General features: G+C 36.6%; 1 protein-coding gene across 2 annotated transcripts in view; it reads right to left on the bottom strand.

Moving 5' to 3' along the window:
* Positions 1–601: 601 nt before the first annotated feature.
* The window catches only part of slc39a14 (solute carrier family 39 member 14), a 51018-nt gene continuing 26949 nt past the window's right edge, over positions 602–24670 (bottom strand). The window contains exons 4-9 of one of the 2 annotated variants that reach the window (XM_062417454.1): positions 20310–20479; positions 16697–16819; positions 9451–9624; positions 8149–8383; positions 7779–7963; positions 602–6542 (exon numbers count right to left, since the gene is read on the bottom strand). In XM_062417454.1, the coding sequence (XP_062273438.1) occupies positions 6390–6542; positions 7779–7963; positions 8149–8383; positions 9451–9624; positions 16697–16819; positions 20310–20479 (1040 nt within the window). In that variant the 3' untranslated portion in view covers positions 602–6389. Of the gene's footprint in view, positions 6543–7778; positions 7964–8148; positions 8384–9450; positions 9625–16696; positions 16820–18889; positions 19060–20309; positions 20480–24670 lie in introns of both variants that reach the window. The other variant, XM_062417453.1, reaches the window with a different exon arrangement.

The raw sequence follows: 24670 nt of genomic DNA, 5'->3' as shown, positions 1-24670 counted from the left end.
TAATCTTGTCTTACCCCCCCCCCCCCCCACAGCCTACAAGAGCTATTATCTAAAATCCATGACGCACTTACACAAATACACTTGTACAGCCACATTGGACCATTTAGGAGACCTGACAGGAAGATCTGAAGGTGGAGATCAGAGAAGATTGGTGTTCCTCGAGGCATTAGAGATGCATGGATGGATGGATGGATGGATAGACAGATAGAAATTAAAAATAGAAAAGAAAATGTGCATATTTTACTACAGACTAAACTCGAGTCATTTTTGCCCCATTTATAAATAAATTCCACTTAAAAAAAAACAAAAACACTTCCAGTCCTGTAAAAATATTGACTTCTGTATTTTCCTCAGGTTCAGGATCTTAATGACATGACATTATAAATTGGCTATTTCAAAACTTTCAGATGTCTGCAAGTTGCTGCTTCTGCTGGTTCCACTATGAATATATTACTCTTGTCCAACCCCTTAACTACAGGACCAAAATAACCAACTTTATTATAATCATCTATTCATCTGATATACTTTCAATATGATAAAACAGTAATAAAAAACAAACAGTGATGACACTTGACACAACGTTTTCTTGGAAAAAGGATGTTTATAAAAAAAAAAAGAGATTCCCATGAGACACAGAGAAAGCTGACAAGGATTCCCATTAAATTACATCAGGTACAATATTTTCATAATGATACATTACAAGTCTGAAAGAGCATCAATGATTTATTAAAATCTCCAGAAAGTCGATCATTGGCTTGTTGGTTGATGCCGAAGAGGAGAGTTGAAACATTGATTGTTTGTTTGCACCAGTTAGAGATCTGCAGTGTTTGTTTGTGCGCTCCTGAACTTGTTTTTATTTCACTTATTGGGTTTTTGCGTCTGAGCTGAACAATTAAGAGCTGCAACAATTATGCGATTAATTGATTAGTCGATAGGCAGAAAATTAATCACCAACTACTTTGATAATCTTTTTGAGTCATATATCAACATTTTCTGAATCCAGCTTCTGAAATGTGAATATTTTCTGTTTTCTTTAATCTTGTGTGACAGTAAAACTGAATATATTTGGATTGTGGACTGTTAATTGGGACAAAACTAGAAACTGACTGACATTTCTCACAATTTTCTGCCATTTTTTTGACCAAATGAGTCAAGAAAATAACCCACAGTGAAAATAATCATCAGTTTCATCACTGACGGAGAAATCTGTCCCTCTCTGTTGGGTGTACAAGCTCTGAATTCAGTTTTTTTAAACATAAGGTTATAAAATATGCAACGCAGTATAAGATTTTAATGTGTATTCTGGCAGCTGTCCCATCACTTTATTCAAAATGTATAAACTACAAGACAACAACAACAACAATAACAAAAAACAAAAAGAAAGAAACACAAACTAACAAACAAACAAAAAAAAGACCGGACTTCTTTTTTTTTATCTTACTATTCATGGCTTGTGGTGTAAAGCAAAAAAAACCAAACTCAGCACACTTCATATCTTAGGTGCGAAGCATAAAATAAATATTGTATGGCTCAAACAACAAAATAAATAATCTCCCATACGTCACACACATATCAAGCAGCAGAAATACTGTACCTCCAGGTACCCGTTTTAATGGCTTGCCTTCTCCTTCCAGAAATAATAAGAGATTTTTCTGTGTTTTTTTTAATAATAGTAGGCCTATACAACGAGGCAGCCGATGATGGCTTCCAGTTTCTATCTCTAATTATAATCTACAGCTATATTCTACAGTAATGTATAAGCTATGAAGATGTATGTAGCTTCTGGTAAAGGATCACATAGATTATTCTCTGCTTAAAGACTTCAATATTATACAGAGAATAAAACATCTGTGTGCTCCCATCTGTAAGATATCAGATAATGTGTGTGTGTGTGTGTGTGTGTGTGTGTGTGTGTGTGTGTGTGTGTGTGTGTGTGTGTGTGTGTGTGTGAATCCACAGCGATCAAAACTATGTCACACTGACTTTGTAGTGGAGCACAGTAGCAAATACAATGACGCTGCTATGGTGTAAATGGCTGTTTCATTCTTATAATAATACTATTGTTAAAGTCTGCTCACATTACCAAAAAATATGATGGATAACAACAACAACAACAACAACAACGACGACAACAACAACTGGTCCCCTGAAAGCTCTCATGAATAATCAGCATTACAGATAATAAAGAAACAGTTTCTCACTCTCTCTGGTTTAAAGTTCACCACAAGGCCAAAAGTATGTGGATACTCATAATTAAACCCACATGTGATTATTTAACATGTTATTCATATTTTTGGATATTAATCTGCTGCTATAAAAGCCTCCAACTCTTCTGGTTTCAGACTTTGGAGCAACATGAGCGTTATGTGTTGTGCAATAAGGCCTGACTTGACGTTCATCTTTAAAAATCTGGGTGGAGTTGATTTACAGGGCTCCTCACAGGCTGAAACTATTAAAAATAATATTTTTATGGCTCTGGTAAAATACACAAGAGCATTGTCGTGTTGAAACAGGAGAGATTCTTCTCCAGCCTGTCGCCACAAAGTCGGGAGTAGACTATTATCTAAAATATTTCATGCTGATTTCATCTTAATTTGAACTGAAGTGTCCAGATAAAATAGAATAACACTCAGTTTGTGCCACAACTTGAGAAACAAGGGTCAGTTTCACAAAATTTGCAACTTGAAAACTGCAAAACATGAGAATATTTCCTCTTCTGTTCATTTTGTCATATTTTACTAATTAAAACAAACTCGATACTTGCAAACGAGAGTCCTGTAAGAGGAGATGCACCGATTAGACTTTTTCAGTCCTTATAACGATACGTGGGCTTTGCATATCAGTCGATACCCGATACCATTGATGAATTAATGCACTGTACATCTCCCCGTGTGGAAGAGAGTGAAGGCATCAGGCTCGACTTAAACATTACTTTCCTAACTTTGCAAAGCAGAAAGTAACAAATTAACACAAAAGATATAAATGTAGTGAGTTGTTGTTCATTATTAGAAAATAATAAATAATTGTGCACCGGCAGCAACTTTAAACAGCTTTCAAAAAATATAAAATATAGCAGCTGAAACTGAGAGTAAACATAGAGTTGAAGTAAACAGATCAGCCCCATTATCTGATACCTGATCTAGCTAATCAGTCGATATGAGGGCCGATACTTGATATAAATGTCAGATCGGTGCATAGTCTCTATTGTTTTCACAGTTTTTTTTAATACTGCATTAACATTTCCTGTATTTTTGGTTGTATTCTAATTAAGAGACTGATAAATAATTATATATATGGTACTTATAGCATTGATAAAACAACAAATCTAATGGCGGCCTCAGACTTTTGCACAGTACTGTATATAATAGTTTTTGGTTTTTTTATTTCCCGTTTCATTATTTTTAATATCAGCACTTTAAAAGAAAATTCTGTTACTATATATAGTGTCTAATCTGAATGACAAATAAAATTGATTTTATCTTATTTGTGATCGATCTGTGCTTGCACGTCGCTTTTGTGCAACAGGTTCTTGATTAAAATCTACTTCATCATGGAGCAGACGGAACATTTTTATCATTCATGTGTGGAGAGAGTTTGAGGAAATAGAAGCAAAGCAGCAGTTTAATGTTGTAAATGATCTTCTGTGTTTCTACTAAAATGAAACTTAGCTCTGTTATGCGGATATGAGCCACACTCGAAACTGGGGGTTTCACAAATGAATAACAACCCAAAAAAACAAGAGTTTAGAGGAGTTTAAGCACCAGTGTCCTCATACTTTTGGCCATGCAGTGTAAATTCAGAGAGAATCCGAGTTACGGTGTTACAGTTATAACAAGCTAACTAGATACAGTATTTAAACTCTTTTGTTCTATGGTTATAAAGGATGAGGATAAGGTCACGGATCAGTAGGCAAAGTGTGCATGTCTACAGGATTCAGCTTACAGTATTCTGTTAAAACTATTACTCCACTGTAAAAGAATAGATCATTCTGAGGGGGGGGGGGGGGGGGGGGGGTAGGTGCGAAGGCCAGAGATTTGCACTTTGAGGTCAAGAATACAGTCAGGGAATTAAAAAACTAAGATGATTCAATGCTATATATGTATATATTCATGAAGGGCACAGATGGTAAAACTACAGAGAAATGACGCTGGGTGTGTGGGTGTGTGTGTGTGTGTGTGTGTGTGTGTGTGTGTGTGTGTGTGTGTGTGTGTGTGGACACGTTCTGGATAAAAACCACAAATATGAAGCTCTGGACTTCATGTCACATGTTACATAACTTAAACCCCAGGCTTCATTATTATTATTATTATTATTATTCTTATTATTATTATTTAGGACTTTTATAATTGCATGTCAAAGAGAGTTCCATACAGAGAAGTGTGTGCCCCCTCCTCCAAAACGTCACTGTGTAGCCCTTCACCATACTCAATGGTCTGCCCCGTATTTGGTCTTCAAAAGTCAGATCTTTTTTTTTTTTTTTCATGTTTATCATGTATAAAAAATATATATAACATCGACACATAAGTTTACAACAAAGTCCAGCTGGAAGTCAGTCTCTCTGGGTGTGTTTTTGACACTTGTTTAAAATTCCAGTTCAGTCCATAATGATTAGTTTTTTTTGGTATGGAATGAAAAAAAAAAGAAAAGAGGGAGGCTTCAAAGTCTGGAAAGAAAAAAAAAAGAGAATAAAATACTCAAGGATGTAAAAGATTACAGCTGCTGTTACCTGATTGTGCTTTTCCCACTTCTACAAGAAGAAGAAGTGTTGCTGGCACAGAGGACTAGTGATAGAAATATTCTGTGTATATACCGGATCTCTAATGGTTGAGGATTAAATAATGACATCGGCAGAGGGAGGGAAGGACGAGAAAAGGAGAATAAGAGCAGGCTGATCAGTAGTCTGAGGGAGGAGGGGGGAGAGATAGAGAACAGCTTTAGCGAACGGATATTGAATACTGCGAGTCAGTTCACGTCTCAAATCCTTAAAAAAACTGGAACTCCACCAATTTTACACATCAAAGTCTGTTTACAGGTGCCGGGGAGTACGACTGTACTTATGAAAAGAGTGCATGAAGCCATGTGTGGCTCCGGAGGGAGATGAGCTGAGCCAAATCTGATAAACTTGCCTCATGAGATGTCAGTCAGGTGTTGTCAGTCACATCGGTAGGGGATTAAAGGAGACCTATTTTGCTCTATATTTTTTATTCTGGGACTCTTTAGAGCAGCTTTGCATGATTTACAGTTTTAAAAACTCCTTATTTATCTTATATTTGAGGCTCTTTATTCCTTTCTTTCAGCCTCTGTCTCTAACAGGCAGTTTCAGCCTGTCGTGTTAAGTTATCGCTGATGCAAACCTAACATTTCCTGCTTTATCCTTTCATATTAAAAGACCATATAAAGATATAAGTCGGGAGCCAGCATCGGTTCAGATTAAAAGGAGGAATAACCGTTGAAAAATGAGGCTGAATCCGATGCTTTTTGCTCACAGGGAAGAATGTTTACCTCATTACTTGACATTTTGACTATCTGTCTGTCTGTCTATCTATCTTTCTATCTAAAACCAGAGGTGACTGAGCCTTTGCGGTGGCTGCTCCAAACCTGAGGAACAGTCTACCATACAATATCAGAGCTGCTCAGACCCTGAGAAGTTTGAAATCATTGCTTAAAGACTCTCCTCTTTGCATTGGCTTTTAATACTAGTTGAGCTCGACATCCTGACTTTTATTGTGTAATTATATTGTGTTTTTATAGTTTATCTTACTCATAATTGTTCTTTTATTATATATTGTGTTTTAAGCTTGTACGTACTGTCATCTGAGGTTGTTTTAAATGTGCTATACAAATAAACTGACTTGCCTTTTGACAACATTTAACTAAACATCTGACATTGCAACATTATATATGTGACTGAAGATAAGTAAAAAGCATAATAGGTCCCCTTTAGGAAGTGCAATACTTAATCGAGTACTTTTTATCTCTTTAGGCTCAACGCTGCTTCAGTTGATATTTCTAGACAGAGGGAGCAGCTGTCAGCAGGAAAAGGTTGAAAACACGTCTAAAGAAGGCTGCCACCCCCTCCGTGTGAAATCTACTGCATTTGGGAACGGCGCAAGAGAGCGGATGATCAGATATTTTTTCGATTGATGAGTCGGTGTGCGGACCTGCCGCACAGCAGCCACACTCCCGGAAATCCAGGGGTCCTGAAAACTGGGAATTTTACTGGAAATCCAAATCTGAGAGGGAAGAACTTTTTTTTTGGTCTCCCTCCCTTCTCTTGGAGCTCCAGTTTTTTCACCAGCCAGCACACAAACCACCACCAGCAGCAGCAGCAGCAGACATCTTGGTTTCAACACTGGCCAGAGCTGGTGTCGGTCCAGTGGAGTCCATCGCTAGGCCAGCTGTATCTGTCCGGAGTACATGGTGAGGAGGAGCATGATGGCGAAGCCCGTCAGCAGGCCGGCGTTCTGGATGGCAAAGGTGATGAGGAATCTGCTGCCGCCCGCGTCCTCGTCCTCCCGACTCACCTCGTTCATCTCTGGAAACTGAGAGAAAAAAAAGAGAAAAAGAACTTATTAAAACTTCTATACAAAACAGGAAAAGTTAAATAAGTGGCCGAGCTCCTCTTCAGAGACACTGTGCTACTTTTTAAAGAGGCACTCGGACGATTTTACATATGAAAATCAATTTTCTGGTCATGTGGCACACTATACAGCCTGTGAAATCAGCTGAATAATGTCCTCTGAGTCTGGAGGAGCTTTATCAGGTCTGAGAAAATGACTAAGGTGAGATCACACAGGTGGTCTTTGAGATTACACATTTTTAAGCGATGCTAGAGGCACGGCTTTAACCACTTTGGTTCAGACTGAAATATCTCAACACTTATTAAAAGGACGGCCATGAAATGTGGTACAGAAATTCATAGTCCTGACTTTGGTGACTAAAATATATAATTAGGGTGAATAAAGAACTGAGATTGTAATTTAAGAGGTAACTTTTTTCTGGATCTTATTTGTTTGTGACTTTTATTTCCTCTTAAAAAAAAAATCAGTATTTAATTATAATTAAATATGTAATTTCATTATTAAATTACAGTTACTGATGAAAATGTTGATGATTATAAAGGAGGTTACATCTGAAGTCAGACCTTTAAGATTTTGCTCAGGAGGGTTTTTTCCTCATTTTTTTAAGTTTAACATGTTACTGAATACATATATTACTGTTTTTAATTCTTTAAAATCAATATTTTTTATATATTTGGTAAATAAATCATGACGTGGGCTTAAATGGTGTCACAGTACCAATTAAGCTCCATGCCAGACTTTAGACTTTTCTCATCATATATCTTTATTTTATATTCCAAAATCTACATGAACTAATGAATACATTTTCAAATGAGAGATAAATGTTGCTTTATAAGAAATGATCTCCCTTATAAATCATGTCAGTATCCATGAAAAACAGCTGGACTTAGATTTTGGTGCTTAATGGGAACACATTGGTTAGAAAACTAGAAAAGTAATGGAATGTAACAAGTTGCATGACTTTGATTAAGTAATTGAAATAGTTACATTACTTATTACATTATAAATAGAGTAACTAGTAATCTGTAACCTATTACATTTCTAAAGTAACCTTCCCAACGCTGTTTACAGGTTAGTCAAAATGTTTTTCTGTCTTTAAGTGGCTTGCTCATGAGCAGCTAAGCAGCAGCTGTTTTATGTTTTTAATTTCTCCTTTGACCTTTTGCCGGTGTGGGAAATCAATTTGGACACACTAACCATGTCTGCCAGAGCGATGTAGAGGAACATTCCTCCTGCCAGGGCGAAGATCCAATTGGGGGAGAAGCTGTTGCCGGCCAAAATGCCGAAGCACATGCCCAGGTAACAGCAACAGGCGGACAGGAAGTTAAAGAACAGAGCCTGCTGTATGCTCATTCCAGCGTTCAGCAGGATCACAAAGTCTCCTGGAAACAGACGGAGGAAAAACAACAGAGAGAGGAGAACAATGTATCAAAGAGCTGTGTGAATATAACTATAAGGAAAAGAAATTAACGAGAAATTTGTCATACTAATTATGCCAAAAACAGAAGAGACACTTGTTAATGTTTAAAGTTCTGACACATCACGGTTAAATCCCGTCCCGACTCACCCAGCTCGTGGGGAAACTCCTCACACAGAATGGCCACCGAGGTGCTGACTCCCTGGAAGACGGAGGCGGTGAAGGAGGCGCCGATGGCCAGGCCGTCGATGAAGTTGTGCAGGCCGTCGCTCAGCGTGATCATCCAGGCCAGCGTGCCAATGTCAGAGTAGGTCGCTCCCTTCAGCCAATAGCAGCCGCCGCCACTGTGGGCGGACCGACCCGCGCTGTCCGGACTCTGGGAGTCCTGGGAGGAAAGAACAGAGGACCAACATGATCATTATGGAGCAATAACTATAACTACTGAGTGACATACTCAATACTGGACTAGATAAGTCCATTTAGTAACTTAATTTTCAAAAATGTAATGTCACTTTTAAAAGATTAATGTGTAATATCCTTTGTTCAAAGCCCCTTTATAATACTGGTCATTTTTTAAATTATTACTGTCTATTGTTCTTAATTGTTTTTAAGCCTGTTCAGCACTGTGGTTGTTTCAAATGAGCTATATATATAAATTTGACATTTGGCATTGAAATCATTCATGAATAATTAATATATTGCTGTGTTTTATTATCCCACTCTTGCAATTTTATATTTTTTAACTTTATTTTATCCTCTAGTCTTTTATTATCTATGAGTTTATTTTGCATTGTAAATAAAGCCCTAATTGTCTAAAAATGCCATATGCTTTGGGTTACACCAGTGGACACCGTTTATAATACTGGTAATGTAACGTCATGTCTTTTTAATTTAAAAAAAATTATGATTATCTATTGTTCTTAATTGTTTTTAAGCCTGTTCAGCAGTCTGGTTAACTGTGGTTGTTTTAAATGTGCTATATAAATAAATTTGACATTGACACTGAAATGATTCATGAATAATTAATATATTGCTGTTTTATCATCACATATCATTACTCTTGTGCATAATGTTACGATTATTTTATTTATTTTTTTACTATTGTTTTTTATTGCTTTTGTACTTATTTTTTTTATAGATGCTCTTTTATTTTTACTATCCACTTTGTTGCTGCAATACTGCAACTTTCCCCATCGTGGGACAGATAAATTAATATATTGCCATTTTATATCTTTATTTTTATTTTATCCCCTGAGTTTGAATTTGTTTTGCAATGTAAATAAAGTTTATTATTATTATTATTAAATCATTATTTTGTCAATTGCTGTATGTCCTTTAACTGTCTAAACATGTCAAATGCTTTGGGTTACACCATTAGACAGAATCTCTCAGTCTCATGTGATGAAAATACAATCAGACTCTTTTATGTCCTGTATCTTCTGCCCCCTTTACCTGCGGTGTCTGTGCCGGGCTGAGCATGAGCTCTCCCTCGCCAGCGTCCACCTTCCCCAACGCCAGACTGCTCGCCTCTCCGTTCTGCTGCAGCTTCTCCTTCTCTCCTTCCTCCACCTCCCTGCTATGCGTCGAGTAACGATCCGCGCTGGAGTAATGACTGTGGCCTTGGCTCTGGGAGACGGAGAGAAAACAGATATGACGATCGATGAATACATATCAGGTTTTGGCAGAGGTTATTTTATTTTGAGGACTGAACTTTCATCAGTGATGACACTGATGAAAGTTCAGACACTGATGAAACTTTCATCAGTGATGACACTGATGAAAGTTCAGTCCTCAAAATAAAACCTTGAGCTTTGGTTGTTTAACAAGGAGAAAGTTAGGGAGGACTTTATGCTTAAGCAAACCTAAAATTAATGTAAAAACAGCTTTTTCCTCTTTGTAATGTGCTGTAAACTTGAAATTGTGGAGATGTTTTTCCTGCTTCAATAAGGACTTCACTTCTGTTTTGAATACAAGTTTGAATAAACACAAATTAAACCAATTATTAATGTAGATGTTTTAGTCCATCACTGCACTCACTGATAAAAGGATGAAATTAGAACTATACAGAGAGCAGGGTAAACCCAATTTCTTTCTTCTTCTTCTTTTCTTGCCCTTTTTTGAACCATTAGCATTCACAGAGCTCTTAAGAAAAACTGAAAACCTTTCAAAAACAAGATGACACCAGATTGTGAATGATATTTTAATAAGGTCTGACTCATAAAGTATCTCAAAGTTTGGTCTATATCTACAACAAAGTCACAGGTAAGGGTCAGCTGGAGTACAACACTGCTGGAAAAGGTATAAATCAGTATTTTGATCAAGTGAACTTCACTAAGATATTCAATACTAAACTATAAAATTACAATTCTTTACCAATATCTTGAATTGGTGAAATGACACTAACAGCTTCAGAGCTTTTTGCATCATTTTTACAGTGAAATGAAGCATCTGACAGCAGCAATCCAGGTCTGAACAAGTCAAAGCTCTTGCAAGACCTGTAGTATAGAGCAACTTTATTGTGAGTCTATCATAAAACACATTTCAAACAGTACCAATAATCAATTATGTGCGTCCATACATGTATCAGCCAGTGTGACATCTATAAAAATGGTGGGGTCAAGTGATTTCAGATTTTAGCCACTTCTATACTTCTTCTTGCTCTCTTTGGTTGTTTAACAAGATGAAAATTTGGGAGGAATTTATACTCAAAGGAACCTAAAATGAATCTAAAAAACAGCTTTTTCCTCTTTGTAAAGTGCTATAAACATTAACTTGTGGAGTTGTGTTTCCTGCTTCAATGAGGACTTCACTTCAGTTTTGAATACAAGTTTGAATAAACACCAATGCAAATGAAAATGTAAAGAATATACAAAAAAAAAAAAACCTATAATGCACATCCAGACATGTATTAGCCAGTGTGATATCTACAAAAATGGTTGTGTATATGATCAGATTTTAACTAAAATATCACCCCTTTAATTTATTTTCTGGTTCATGGACCAAATATGGTGTCACCCATGTCATTAACTGGATTACCCCTTTGCCTCCTTGCCTATTTGGGATAATGATTAACCTGAAGCCAGTGAAGTAGGTGAAGTTGTACCACAAACCACCCAGGTGCCAATGTAGGTCAAACAGTGCCTGTAATTGGATTAACAGGTTCATGTGTGTTAAGTGTTAATTAGGCTGGCTGGACCATATGGTTCAAAGCAGAGTAACCACAAGGTGGAGCAACTGTCCCCAAATCATCCCCTCAAGATTCTCCACTGCTGCTTTTTTTTGTGAATGAAATCAGCCGAACTGAACCTGAAAGGCTGTGAGAAAATCTGAAGCCTGTAATTTTAGTCAAGATGGATTTAGGATGTAATTCAGAGGAAAAAAACTTGATGTAGAAGTAGTGCTGTGCTTTTGTGAAAGTAACATATTTCCTTATTACAGCTCTGGGAAGTTGTTAAAACACCTGACTGACACACACACACACACCACACACACACACACACACACACACACACACACACACACACACACACACACACACACACACACACACACACACACACCACACACACACCACACACAAGTACAGTACAGTACAGGCAAATAAGCAGAACAGGAACAGAGCCTAAAATAAGTTCCCTTTCCATTTTAGTACATAAGAGAACTGAAAAACACACATGAAAGCTAATCTGATGATAACATGGTCATGATACTTTACTTATAGGTAGGAATAAGGAATTAAGAGTAATGGAAACAGTCATAATAAGCTAATGTAATATATGATAGTTACATATATTATATTTCTGATATAGTTACATGGATGTATTATTTTGTTTCATTAGCAGGAATGGAAAATATAAGGTGAAAATTATTCCTTTTTATTTACTTTAATATTTTGTATATTTTTGGATTTTAAGAGTTGTATCTCCATCAGGACACGTTGCCCCTATTAAGGTATATAGCAAAATGTATATATGTATGTATCTCCTGGTGTATGTTGCCTGTTTAAAGGTTAATAAATTGATTATTTTATTACTTGAATGGTACTGAATTGTATTAAATTGGCTGATGAGTACAGTTTCCAAATAGACATCTTTATATAAAATTATTTTTATTAGACCAAAACTACAAAATACAAAGATATTCGGTTTAAAATGAACCATTTTCCAGCATTAACGACGGCTCCATTTAATTAAACTGTCCCAGTGAGCGACGTCAGTGAGCGAGCGCTGGAACTGGCTCACCTAACTGGAACGCAGCCATCTCTAATGTCATTAACTCCAAGTGTACTTCAAGCTTTTGGCAAGTCCAAATCTTTGACTGTTGAAAGGATTTGTTATGTTTAGCTGGAACAAGATAAAAAATGAAAATTTTGCCAGCTGAGAGTTTTGGAAAAACATTTCTTTTTTATCATAACCTCTGTTTTTTGATTAATGTTTTATGATGTCGTATCTATCTTGTAGCACTTTTACTCATTAATCTGATCAAAGGGAATTTTGTCTCAGTGGAAAACTTGCATGATTTTGGATGATTTACTTTTTGTCCATCATGAATAAGTAAACAATAACATCAACTAAAGCGAATATTCATTCCAGATAATGCTTAAAAAGTTGAATTAAGTATGTAATCATCTTTTCCTCCAGTAGACACAAACTACTTTAGCTTATATATACACACGTTTTATTGTCTAAACTTAAATAACTTACATTTTTAGCTAGAAATTAGTTATATGATCAATCTAGGGCGAAAATAGTAGCTGTAACTCATTAATCATAGCCTACTGTATGTTCACTTTTAGTTTGTTACGCTAACCTGACTGTGGCAAATAAAAACACACCAGTTTGGGTTGTAAAAGCAGCGTGGAAAGCAAACATTAGATGCTCTGTATAACACTGCTGTATACAGGAAAGCTCCGTCTATTATTAACTGAACATGTCCTCTATACTCTGAATGTGATTTACTGCCTTCATCATATATTCTTTGTACAAATCAATATAATGAACAAACATCACTAGAATTTTCCCCAAAGATCTTATTAAACTGCTGCTTATTCAATTCAATCTTTTGCTGTACTGCTCATGTTTGATCTTGTATATATGTGTGTATCTTCATTATTGATATACATTTTTTCTATTCTGTTGTTCTTAATGCTGAGACAAAGACTCATTTCCTGCCATGGTGGGATGTTAACGTTTGATTCTGTTGGATTCTTTACTAAAAGATAAACAGCTTCCAGACTCCTGAACGCTTTTTACCTTGTAGTGAGTGCCGTTAAAATGATAAGCTCACCTACTGTACAGAGAATGTTCAGGGTGAGAACATTCCTTTAGAAGAGTCCTTTAGAATGTTCTGTGCTTTTTTTTGAAAAAAGAACATTCCTTTAGAAGAGTCCTTTAGAATGTTCAGAACATTCTAAAGGACTCTTCTCCCCCTGGACACTCTCTGTTTGAACTGTTGCCATCAGGCAGAAGATTCAGATGAGTTAAAACAAGGACAAACTGATTCAAATACAGTTTTTATCCTACAGCTATTACTACACTCAACACTGCTAATTAATACTGTTTACAACTGACTGAAATAGGGCTGTGCAATGACAGGATGTAACCGTATGTGGGTATACTTGGGCTGTTTTTATATATAGTATTTATTGATTATCTTTTCTTTCATTTTTATTTATTTATATTTATGAATGATGCACTGACTGGTGAGCACTTTAAAATTGTGTTGTACTTGTGACAATCACAATAAAGATCTATTCTATTCTATTCAATAGGGTGTGCACCTCTAAATGTCCTATATTTATACTGCACATATTCTTCGTACTGACATTTTTTTTTTTTAAATTCTCTTTCTTTCCATAGTGTCTTATGTGTCTCGTTGTTGTATTGAAATCAGTCATTTCCTCAAAAGAGTAATTCATTCATTAATATCATCCAGACTGGATTATTGTAACTCACTTTACTAATGGCTTCCCTCAATCTATCATTTCTAACAAGATCCAAAAAACGACTTATTGTTTACATACACTCGCCCCCCAAATATACTTCAGAACCTTTTCAAACTTTTACACTTTTACAAAGCATCTATAAAGACTTGCTTTTATTCTCTGGCTTGATCCTTTAATGCTTGTATATAAGCACAGATACTTTCTGTCTTTGTGAAGCACTTTGCTGCAAAGTCTGTTTGCTTTTTAAAGTGCTTGAAACTTGAACTTGGAACTTGTTTTATGTGTTATCAGCCACTGAGGATACACAATTTCATTGTACTGCTGTACAATAACAAAAAAGGCACTAAATTGAATTGAATTGAATTGTCTTAAAAGCACAAATGGAATGGCACCTGTAATCTCATTATATGTTAAATATAATGACAATAAAGCTTTCTATTTCTATTTCAAACAGCTGAAAGTGACTAGAGGGTCAGACTGAAGTCCAACCATCATTATCTCTCAAACTTCTGTGGGAAACACTGAGAATATGTTGTATATAAAAAGACTGTGGCGGCCCACCATAGTCTAATTTGTGCCACCACAGTTTTTCATAGTGAGCCAAACATGTCTGTACTAAAGCACAACATTGTTTAGAGTACATATTTTTATGTTTTATAGATATAACCTCTTCATTTTGCTCTCAGAGAGCACCAGAATGATGCATTTGAGGTCCAATCATCATAATCTCTCAAACTTCTGCAGGAAACACTGAGAATTATGTTGTATATCACATGTTTCACTCCAATACAGCATTGTATTGTACAGTAGCAAACACATTTCTTACAGTGGTGAATACCTAAAGTGTGTGTAACTTCCTCCTGAAGGCATGACCGTGAACTTGAATCACAAGCGCCTCCGGGGACAACGTATCACTAACACTTGACAATGACTGCGGGCTTGTGTGTTTGTATGTAGACAGAGCAACGCCTTTATAACAACAAAAACTAACACAAACAACCTGTAAGGCATCCGTATCGCTACGTTCTTCACATGAAATCCTTTAAACAATTACATAAGCTGCTGACAACTATTGAACCTGTCAGTAACTGAAAAGCCAACATCCTGCCTGACTGGCTAAACCTGCCGTCAATCTGCAGTTATGATACAGTTACAATGAGGAAGAAATTAATTGCCTGTCATGATAGCGCCTTGAGCAAACAATCTGTGAAGACGGTTGGCTGACAACACGTGGGTTTCTGTGATAAGAAATCCTGAACTATGAGAACTATTTTAACTATTTTAAGTTCTATTTTAGTCTAGCTTTTTGTTTTTCTAGATCTCTTATTGATTTTCCATTACCGTTTTCTTTTTATTATAATTGGGGTTCTCTTGTTTTTTTAATTGTATGTTTTAATATTTTAAATGTTTACTGTTTAATATTTAGTTTTTTTTATGTAAAGCATGTTGAGTTACCCTTATGTATGAAATGCTCTATATAAATAAAGCTGCCTTGCCTTTTACTACAACTTACTCTGATATATTATATATTATATATTTAGTATGAGTGTTTTTGACATTAATACCTTTATGCAAAAGTACCCAGTAAAGTGTTAATTACTTGCATTAATTAGCAGGTTTACTATAGATCATCATATTCACACATTTTAGGGCTCGGCAGCAATTCAGTATGATTAATTATCGACTACGAGGTCACACTCCAACTCATTACTGGATTATGTGTATTGGCATAGTTTTTTAAGGATCTTTTGTTTCTTTTTTTGGGGGAAAAACAAAGGATGTGTGTTGATGTATCGTATTTATTAATGCCTACTGCCCTCTTTTTGTGTGTGTGTGTGTGTGTGTGTATTATTTGTATAGTATGTCCAGTCTGTAATAATAATAAAAGGGAAATTACTTAAAATAAATAAATAAAATGATCGACTACGATGAAAAGAGTTTGGTTTGATGTAACTGCATTGAGCACCAATTTGTGTATTTATGGTGTGATTTTTTTGCATTTGCCATGTCATAATGTGTATTTGTATAGAAAAACAGCAATATTATTATATATTATTACTATATTATGATACTATATTACTGAGCTATAAGCACAGCGTTCACAGGATTCAAGCACTGAGTCCCAAATTCCCTCTGAACTCTTCTGACCGACAGAAAAAACAGGTGGACTAAAAATAAAAAGGGGAACAAAACATTTGGAGTCCTTCCCGTTTTCGCTGCCCTTCCTAAGTTGTGTCTTTGTGCACTGACCTCGGATATGAGCTTTTTAACCCTGACATAAATACCAGCTCTGATCGCAATAACAGTTTTGTTGAGACTATTATTGAGATAATTATTGTTATGTTATAATATGTTGATTTGTTTCCACATCTATCTCTTCTGTTTGGCTTCAATATAAACCACAAACATCTGTATTTTGGCCTTTTCAGACCTACCATATCAAAACTTCAGCAGTTTACACGACCATGTTTGTTATGTACATTGGGATTTATTTGAAAGAGTAATGTAATAAAGGGTTGGTGTTATATTTATATTCCCTTTGGGTTTGTCACTATTTCTAAAAGATATGAAGAGAAGAAGGAAATATGATTATTTGCTTTGTTTATACAGGCGTATTTGAGTTTAATGATGAACTAAACCCACTTTTAGGCCTCTTTGGATCTAATAGCTGCTTCCTCTTGTGAAAATTTGTATGTAAAAATCAATGCTAATTAAAAAAAAAAGAAGACATTTTAAATTGTTTGAAGTACTCACCCCATTTTTCTGTTTGAGAAGCACTTTGAGGACCTTCTCGGTGAAGAAGAAAAGGTAAAAGCCTCCAAACACCACCGCAGACTTGGACACATAGAAATCCACCATGGGGTCAAAACCAAACGCCTGACATATGAGAAAGAAGACGACGTTAACGCAGCTGTAATTACATCTTTACTGCCATCACATAACATCAATGTCACTCGTTGTTATTTAAAACACTCAGATATAAAGTTTATCATTAGCTAGTGATAAGTGTGTGTGGTTTAGTGTGTGTTTAAGTTTCATTTCTGGCCTTCACTGTCAGGGTCAGCTGCTTTTGTCTCTATGGAAAAATATTATGTTTACTTTACTTTGGTTTACTTTGGTCCATCAAGAAAATGTGAACAATAACATCAACTAAAGCTAATGTTCATTCAAAATAATACACAAAAAAAGGCTGAATTATGCTGAATTATCATTTCTCCTCCAGTAGACACAAACTACTTTAACTTACATGTACACACTTTTTAATGCCCTATTATTCATCCCAGGTAAATTGATGCAATTAATTACATAAAATCTTCACATTACCAACATTTGTGGCTTCTGCTGATGATTTTCTACTTTTATCAGCTTTCTACAATAAGCTGACTCAGTAAACTTGATGTAAATTAGAAAATTAAACTGATTAATGAACAATAGCCATGCATAATTTTAATAAGGTTTCTAACAATTGAGGGTAAAACAAAGACTTGAGACATGTAAAGTAGTCTACAGAGTCTTATATCACTGTGAAACTTAAACATCTGTTGCTTTATTGTTGGAGAAAACTCTGATTACTGACCTTCCTCCAAATAATCTGGATTCTCATGTGAACGTAAATGTTGATGAAGTTACTTTAATTTTCTCATGTGGTTATTTTATCTATAAAACCTTTCTCTCTTTTGTCTAAACTTCATCATCGACTGCTATCTCTGACTAAAGCTTGTTTTACTCCAATTTCTGCTAGATTTATTTGACAAATTAAGTTGTTTTTTTAACATTTCACTTATGAAGGGATTAAAGCAGCTGTTTTATCCTCACACATATCTTTGAGCGATAAGGATTACTGTGCATTTCCCCATTGTAAATGTCTTTTTAATTAACAAAGATAACGTCTAGAATTACTGGTTGATGGCTCGGCAAGATTAAACATAAATCGACCCTTTAATTCTGCAGCTGAATATAATGGAGCATCACAGCGACTCTCATTCAACTTACTGTGATATTTATATCAAATTACAACAGACTGAGCCAAGCTGCAGTTGTAAAAACATGAAACTATTCTCACATGACCATCAGGACAATAAAACCATTTGTTTCTAATATTTTTAGGCAAAAATTCCCCATATGTAAATTTAACTGCTTTTTTTTTTTTTCAACCCGTACATACTGTTCATGTTCAGGCATTTCAAAGTATCCCCTCATAACTATATAAATCATTCATGAATAACTTCATCTTCCTCTCTCTGGCCAGTTTGAGCTTTTGAGCTCCGGGAGACGCTACAGAGTTACCATGGCAACCAGGAATATTTATAATTAAGTCTTTTATCCCGAGTGCAATTCATACTTTAAACATGTCCAAATGATCACAGGAACTGTTATGCACTTGTATTTTTATACCTTACATATTTTATGTATTTATGTATTTTATGTTATTGTATGAATTCTATGGTGTGTATGTAATTTCTGTCTGCTGTATGTCCGTTATTGGTGAACCAAAGACAGTTTTCCACCATTGTGGACAATAACGTTTTATTCTATTCTATTCTATAAATTGGTGATTTATCCTTAATGAAGCTTTCAGAGAGCATAGAGAGTTTATTCTTTAGTTTTTACGCTTTTTTGTTGATGGAGAAAAACTTTTAAAAAAATGTACAATCACACTATATAATGGTCCAACGTTATATAACACTGGAGAACATAACGCTTTCAATAAATGATGATGATGAATGGTGAATAAATAGTATTTTTGACTGGTAGTTTTTGAATTTTTTGAATACATTTTTTTTAAAGGTGTTTTTTCCTTCTTTTAAATGTAAAAATGGGTCAAATTAGACCCTGAACAGCATGTAAGGGTTAAGAAACTACACAGCAACCTCCTGAACCGCACCGAGGCACAACCTGAAGGAGCTGCAGCTAAAGTTGAGTGAGTCACAGCAGCATCGACACTACCTCTGGGATGAGCTGAAACAGGGCGTTGGAGTAGAGCGTGCCAATGGCCAGGGCTATGAAGTAGAGCAGAAGTCGCTTGTAAAAGGTTTTCTTCATGAAGGGCACCACGCTCGCCCCGACCAGCGAGCACAGAGAGATCAGTGTCACACACAGGATCCCATAACCCCACACTGATCATCGGAGAGGAAAAGAGGAAGAGGAAGAAGAGGAAAAGTGGGAGAAGATGAGAACAAAAGGAGGTGGTTAGTTGAGGAGCTGATTATATCCCATTAATCAGAGTAGGTGGGGAGGGGGAATAAAATTGGACACCATCGAGTAGTTAACACCCTGAAAAGAAAGGAAGGATTGAATGATTGAATAAACCTGAGAAAACAAAACCAAAAAAAAAAAAAAGAGAGATTTCAAAAGATACCTGGATGTCTTTTGAGAGATAAAAGTCTCCTTCATTGTTAATTGAGAACAGATCAACAGAAGTGACACCACCTTTCATTTGCATTTGAAGATAATAATTAGCGGCCCTTCGAATGCAGATCTTGAACCCCCATGCATTTCCTTTTGAGTTAATTAAGGTGCAATTACAGTTTACTGACACCTTGCACACACACACACACACACACACACACACACACACACACAAACACACACACTTTGTCCTAGTCCACTCATGTGCATCTCTACCACTGTGATAGCCTCGGGGTAAACACTAGCTATCACTGCGGACACAAAAGGGGTCAAATGCACTTTAAATAGCCCAACGGTGGCAGAAGAAGCGCTGCTAACAAAAAGGGTCACATTACAATATGAAGGACACTTTAAGGATGCTGCGCTCCAATTTCTCCAGGATTGTCTTACACCCAAAACTGAAATTAATTAATCCCAAAGCCAAAAAACGGAGTAAAAAAACCCTCATATCAAGGCTTTGTGGAGGTATTTTACATATTTTGCTGCAGTAGTTGCAGAAGAGAGAGAGAGCTGTGGTTTCTCTACGAGAAAAGTTGGCCTAGATCTCGATGCTACCAAAAGGTGCAGACACAGATACAAACATACAGCACACACACACACACACGCACACATTAACACAGCACCAGATGATTGGTGATGCAGTGATGGTAGAGCATAACAAAAAGCTTTCCTGCTGAGTTTATTAGACTCCAAGGGTGAAACCACAGAGGCCTGAACGAAGAAAGAGAGAGAAAGAGAAACAACCACAGGACAGGAAAAGAAGCACTTGGCCAAAGGTTACACTATTCTTCTCAACATCCACATGACAGTACAGGAAGCTGAAGAGGTTTGTTTCAACTTTTGTGGTATGTGGTATGTGTGTGTGTGTTTGTTTGTTTGTGTGTGTGTGTGTGTGTGTGTGTGTCAGGAAAGGTTTAATGAAATGTAGAAGATAAGATCTGTTGGATAGATGGCAAACCTCTGGCAGGAGCTGCAGGATGGCAGTGGAGTACAGCGTGCCAATGGCTAGAGCGATGAAAAAGACGAGCGCGTGTTTCATATAGCGCGTCTTCGTGAGAGGCACGATGAAGACTCCGGTGAGAGAGAAGGCACTGACCACTGTCACACTCAGGAAAGCAAAGCCCCACACTGGGGTTGAAGTGACAAGAAAGGTGGGATAGAAGAGGGAAAGTGTAACATTAAAACAAACTGCACACACTATGGGTAACAAAACACAGAATATACACACTAAGGCAGACACACAGGGTGGATCAGGGTAATGTGGGACGTACAGTGTTGGGGAAGATACTTTGCAAGCGTAGCTTGTAAAACTACATGTAGTTCAGCCTGGCAGTAGTTTCAACAAACTACATTTCTACCCCTGGAGAAATGTAGTTTGTAAAACTACAGTTTTAAAAAAGTAGCTTTAGCAACTACTTATACTCATTATACTCATTTAACTCAGCGTTAAATAAATCAACATGTGGTGAATATGAAACAAAATACAATAGCCTACAAAAAATTCACATGCCAGGAATAATCGATCTTTGAACATCATCTACTGCTTTCAACTCAGACATGCAACTTGTGACAAGACGACGCAAATAGGCATCACTTTGCTTATAAGCCTAAAAGTTTGGTAACCACTACATTAACTGACACCTGTAGAAGAGAAATAGGGCAGATTAGTTGAGCATTTTTGGGTTATTTTTGTCTGAAACCTCAGCACCTGTGAAATGTATGAGAAATAAAGGTTAAATATAGAGAGATGTATCATCTATTCTAAGGTGTGAGATAACTTCTCCAGGCTGAGAAAGTAGACAGAAAATGAGATGAATTGAGCTGGTGATGAAGAGTATATAGTCAGTTAACATCAGTAGGGAAAAGGGCATTTAATAATGTGTTTAAAAAAAAGAAAAGGCAAACAAAGTGAACAAACAACATGCTGGCCAAATTTAGATCTAATTTAATTTTGGCAAGCATCACTATAAAATAAATATTTAGATAACAAGAGGACCGGGGGATCTGCTTCTCTGCTTCTGGCAGACCTTCACAGCAGCGATGAAGGAAAACAGCTCTGAGGCTGACAATTTAGTGTCACCTCAAGATGTAAATAACTAAGAAAGATTACCCTCTGATTTGTTAATCACAGATGTAAAGTTGAATGAATGTGCACTAAGATGTGAGATGAGATCCTCTCTTATGGCCAGCTGTCTTTATTTAATACAAGATTTTTGAGCCATCCAATCAATAATTTCTTAAATGCAATTTGCAAGCTCAGATCATTTGAAGCAGAGATATTCGTAGAGTTGTGTGTCATCTGCATAGCGATGGAAACGGATGTTAAGTTTGCAGATAATAAGAGATAATATGAGCATGTACAGAGAAAAGTTAATGAGGCCTAGTCCTGAACCCTGGGTCAGACCCCAAGAAACGTTGACTCTGTACTAAAAATTCAGAGATTATGTTTTTTCTGGTATTATTACACTACTTTTAAAAAGATACAACTGTGCCAATAAAGTCTGATACCTGAACATAATTCAAGTATTTTGCTCAACAATATCAGGTTGAAAAGTGGCCTTATTTTAATTTCAGTGACATCTGGCGGGCTTTTCTTTAGAAGAGGGTAAATGAGAGCAGTTTGTTTTTAAGGACTCCAGACTAGCAGATGGGAGATGTTGATACTGTGCAATCATTGACATTTTATAATGAATCAGAGAGCATTTTAACACAGCTGCTAAGAAATAACATGACTGGAGAGGGATAGGTCTGACTTTAACATCACCAACTTTGTAATGTTCAATAATGTGCTATATTAGTATTTCATGTATATTACACATTTTAATTCAACTGTGCAATATACAACATACATATATATTTTCTTTCACTTAAATATGTGCAATAACAATATCATCTCTGCTATATTATCACTCAATACCAATATTATTCTTGTAAACAATGTCTTTTACTACTATTGCTTTTATTGTTTGTTGTACTTATTATTTATTATTCTTTATTCTTATTGCTGGTCTTCTATTCTATTTTACTGTCCACTTTCCCCATTGTGGGACTAATAAAGGAACATCTTATCTTTTCTTACCAACAATGTGTTTTTAAAGTGTATCTGATCTAATGTTAGTTATTTCATTTTCTCATTATCGTATTTTATTGTTATATTATTATATTTCTTTAATAGTTAAGTGAAAGAAAGCTGTAAAGATAAGGGATCCTAACTACTCTGTGAGATCTATAGGAGAGATGATTTTTCTGCCACCCTGCTGGTGGCAGATCTTCTTCTACAACCTCTGCAAAGGAAAACAGCACCCAAGCCAAAATAAGCTGCGTACGGGGGGCAAGTGTGGGGTGAGCTGAGGCCACATGAGAGGACGTTGAGGGAAAACAAAATTGTCAGCGGGGGGAGATAGAGCCAGAGCTGTGGGTGGCTAAACAATTTCTCCTCTACCTGCCAGAGAGAGAGAGATATGATAAATTGGGTTAAAGGTAAAGAGCTGCAGCACGATTCCCTTTGTAGGAGCTTAAATGTTAATTTTATTTGTGTTTGACTTTATAATGTAAGTTTATATAAAACAGCAGAGGGGTCAAACTCATTTTTGTTTCAAGAAATTTGATCTCATGTAGACCAGACCAGTAAAAAGATGGAGGGATGACAGGAAGGAAGGACAAAAGAAAGAAAGAAAGAAAGAAAGAAAGAAAGAAAGAAAGAAAGAAAGAAAAATGGAAGGAAGTAAAGAAGGAAAGAAAGAAAAGATGACAGGAAGGAAAGATGGAAGGAAGGAGGGAAGAAAAGATGGAAGGAAGGAAGGAAGGAAAGATAAAAGAAAGGGAGGAGGACAGATGAAAGAAAGAAAGAAAGGAGGGAAGATAAGGAAGGAAGGAAGGAAGGAAGGAAAAGAAGACAGGAAGGAAAGATGGAAGGAAGGATGGAAGGAAAGAAGGAAGGAGGGAAGAAAAACGAAGACAGGAAGGAAGGATGGAAGGAAGGAAACAAGGAAGGAAAGAAGGAAGGAGGGAAGGAAAAAGAAGACAGGAAGGAAAGAGGGTCGGGTCAGACCCCTCGGCGGGCCTGTCCTGGCCCACGGGCCTCATGTTTGACCCCCCTGATCTAAGGCTTCACTTCACAAATAAACTTATACCTTTAGTTTAAAGAGAGGATGAATATTTAAGCCCACAGTCGAATCATCACAAACATAAAGCTGATAAACTGATGAAGGACTGTGAACATTCCTGAAGCTGCGGCCTCGAGGGCAAAACCTCACACGAGTTGACAATCAATCTCCTACTCTGTTATTAGCCGGCTTTTTATAAACAGCCGCATACTCCCGGACCAAGTCTGGCACCCGTTCACCAAGAACTAAAAAGGCTCGCTAAACATCTAGACTACACATTTCCGAGCTCGTTTTTCAGATTGGATGCAGATGCCAAAATAGTTTCCAGGACTCTGAAGGACGTCCGACCGAGCGGCTGCAGTCAGCGGTCTGGATGCAGTTACAGCGAGTCAGCAGAAAGAGAGAGAAGAAGAGAAGAAGAGCAACGGAAGGAAGGAAAGATGGAATGAAGGGAGGAAGGACAAATAGAAGAAAGAAAGAAAGAAAGAAAGAAAGAAAGAAAGAAAGAAAGAAAGAAAGATGGAAGGAAAAGAAGACAGGAAGGAAAGATGGAATGAAGGAGGGAAGAAAAGATGGAAGGAAAAGAAGACAGGAAGGAAAGATGGAAGGATGGAGGGAAGAAAAGATGGAAGGAAGGAAGGCAGAAAGAAAGAAAGAAAGAAAGAAAGAATGGAAAAAAGAAAGAAAAAAAGAAAAACGGACGGAAGGAAAGGAAGGACGGAAAAAAAGATGAAGGAAAAAAGGAAGATGGAAGATGGAAGAAAGAAAGAAGACAGGAAGGAAAGATGGAAGGATGGAGGGAAGAAAATATGGAAGGAAGGAGGGGAGAAAAGATCGAAGGAAAAGAAGACAGGAAGGAAAGATGGAAGGAAAAGAAGACAGGAAGAAAAGAAGGAAGGAAGGAAAAGAAGACAGGAAGGAAAGAGGGCCTGATTAGACCCCTTGGTGGGCCGGGTCTGGCCCGCGAGCCTCATGTTTGACACCCCTGCTCAGAGATGATGTTTTTTTTTTTTTTTTAAGTCAAACTGAGAAATGCAATCTAACCCTCGGCTAACTTGTGAAGGTTTATTTTGGCTTTCATCTCCTTTTGGGACATTATATCACCGTCTCTAAGCAACAAGAAGAAGACGTGTGGAGCTTCAGATCTGATGGAGAAATGTGTTTTCAAGTTTTTTATTGCCTTCGGTTTTAATTTGTAGTACTTAAAGTGACA

The sequence above is a fragment of the Scomber scombrus genome, chromosome 4 (genome assembly GCF_963691925.1).
Source record: "Scomber scombrus chromosome 4, fScoSco1.1, whole genome shotgun sequence".
Classification (NCBI taxonomy): domain Eukaryota; kingdom Metazoa; phylum Chordata; class Actinopteri; order Scombriformes; family Scombridae; genus Scomber; species Scomber scombrus.
Note: the sequence above shows the minus strand (reverse complement) of the source record. Positions and strands in the feature narration are given on the sequence as shown.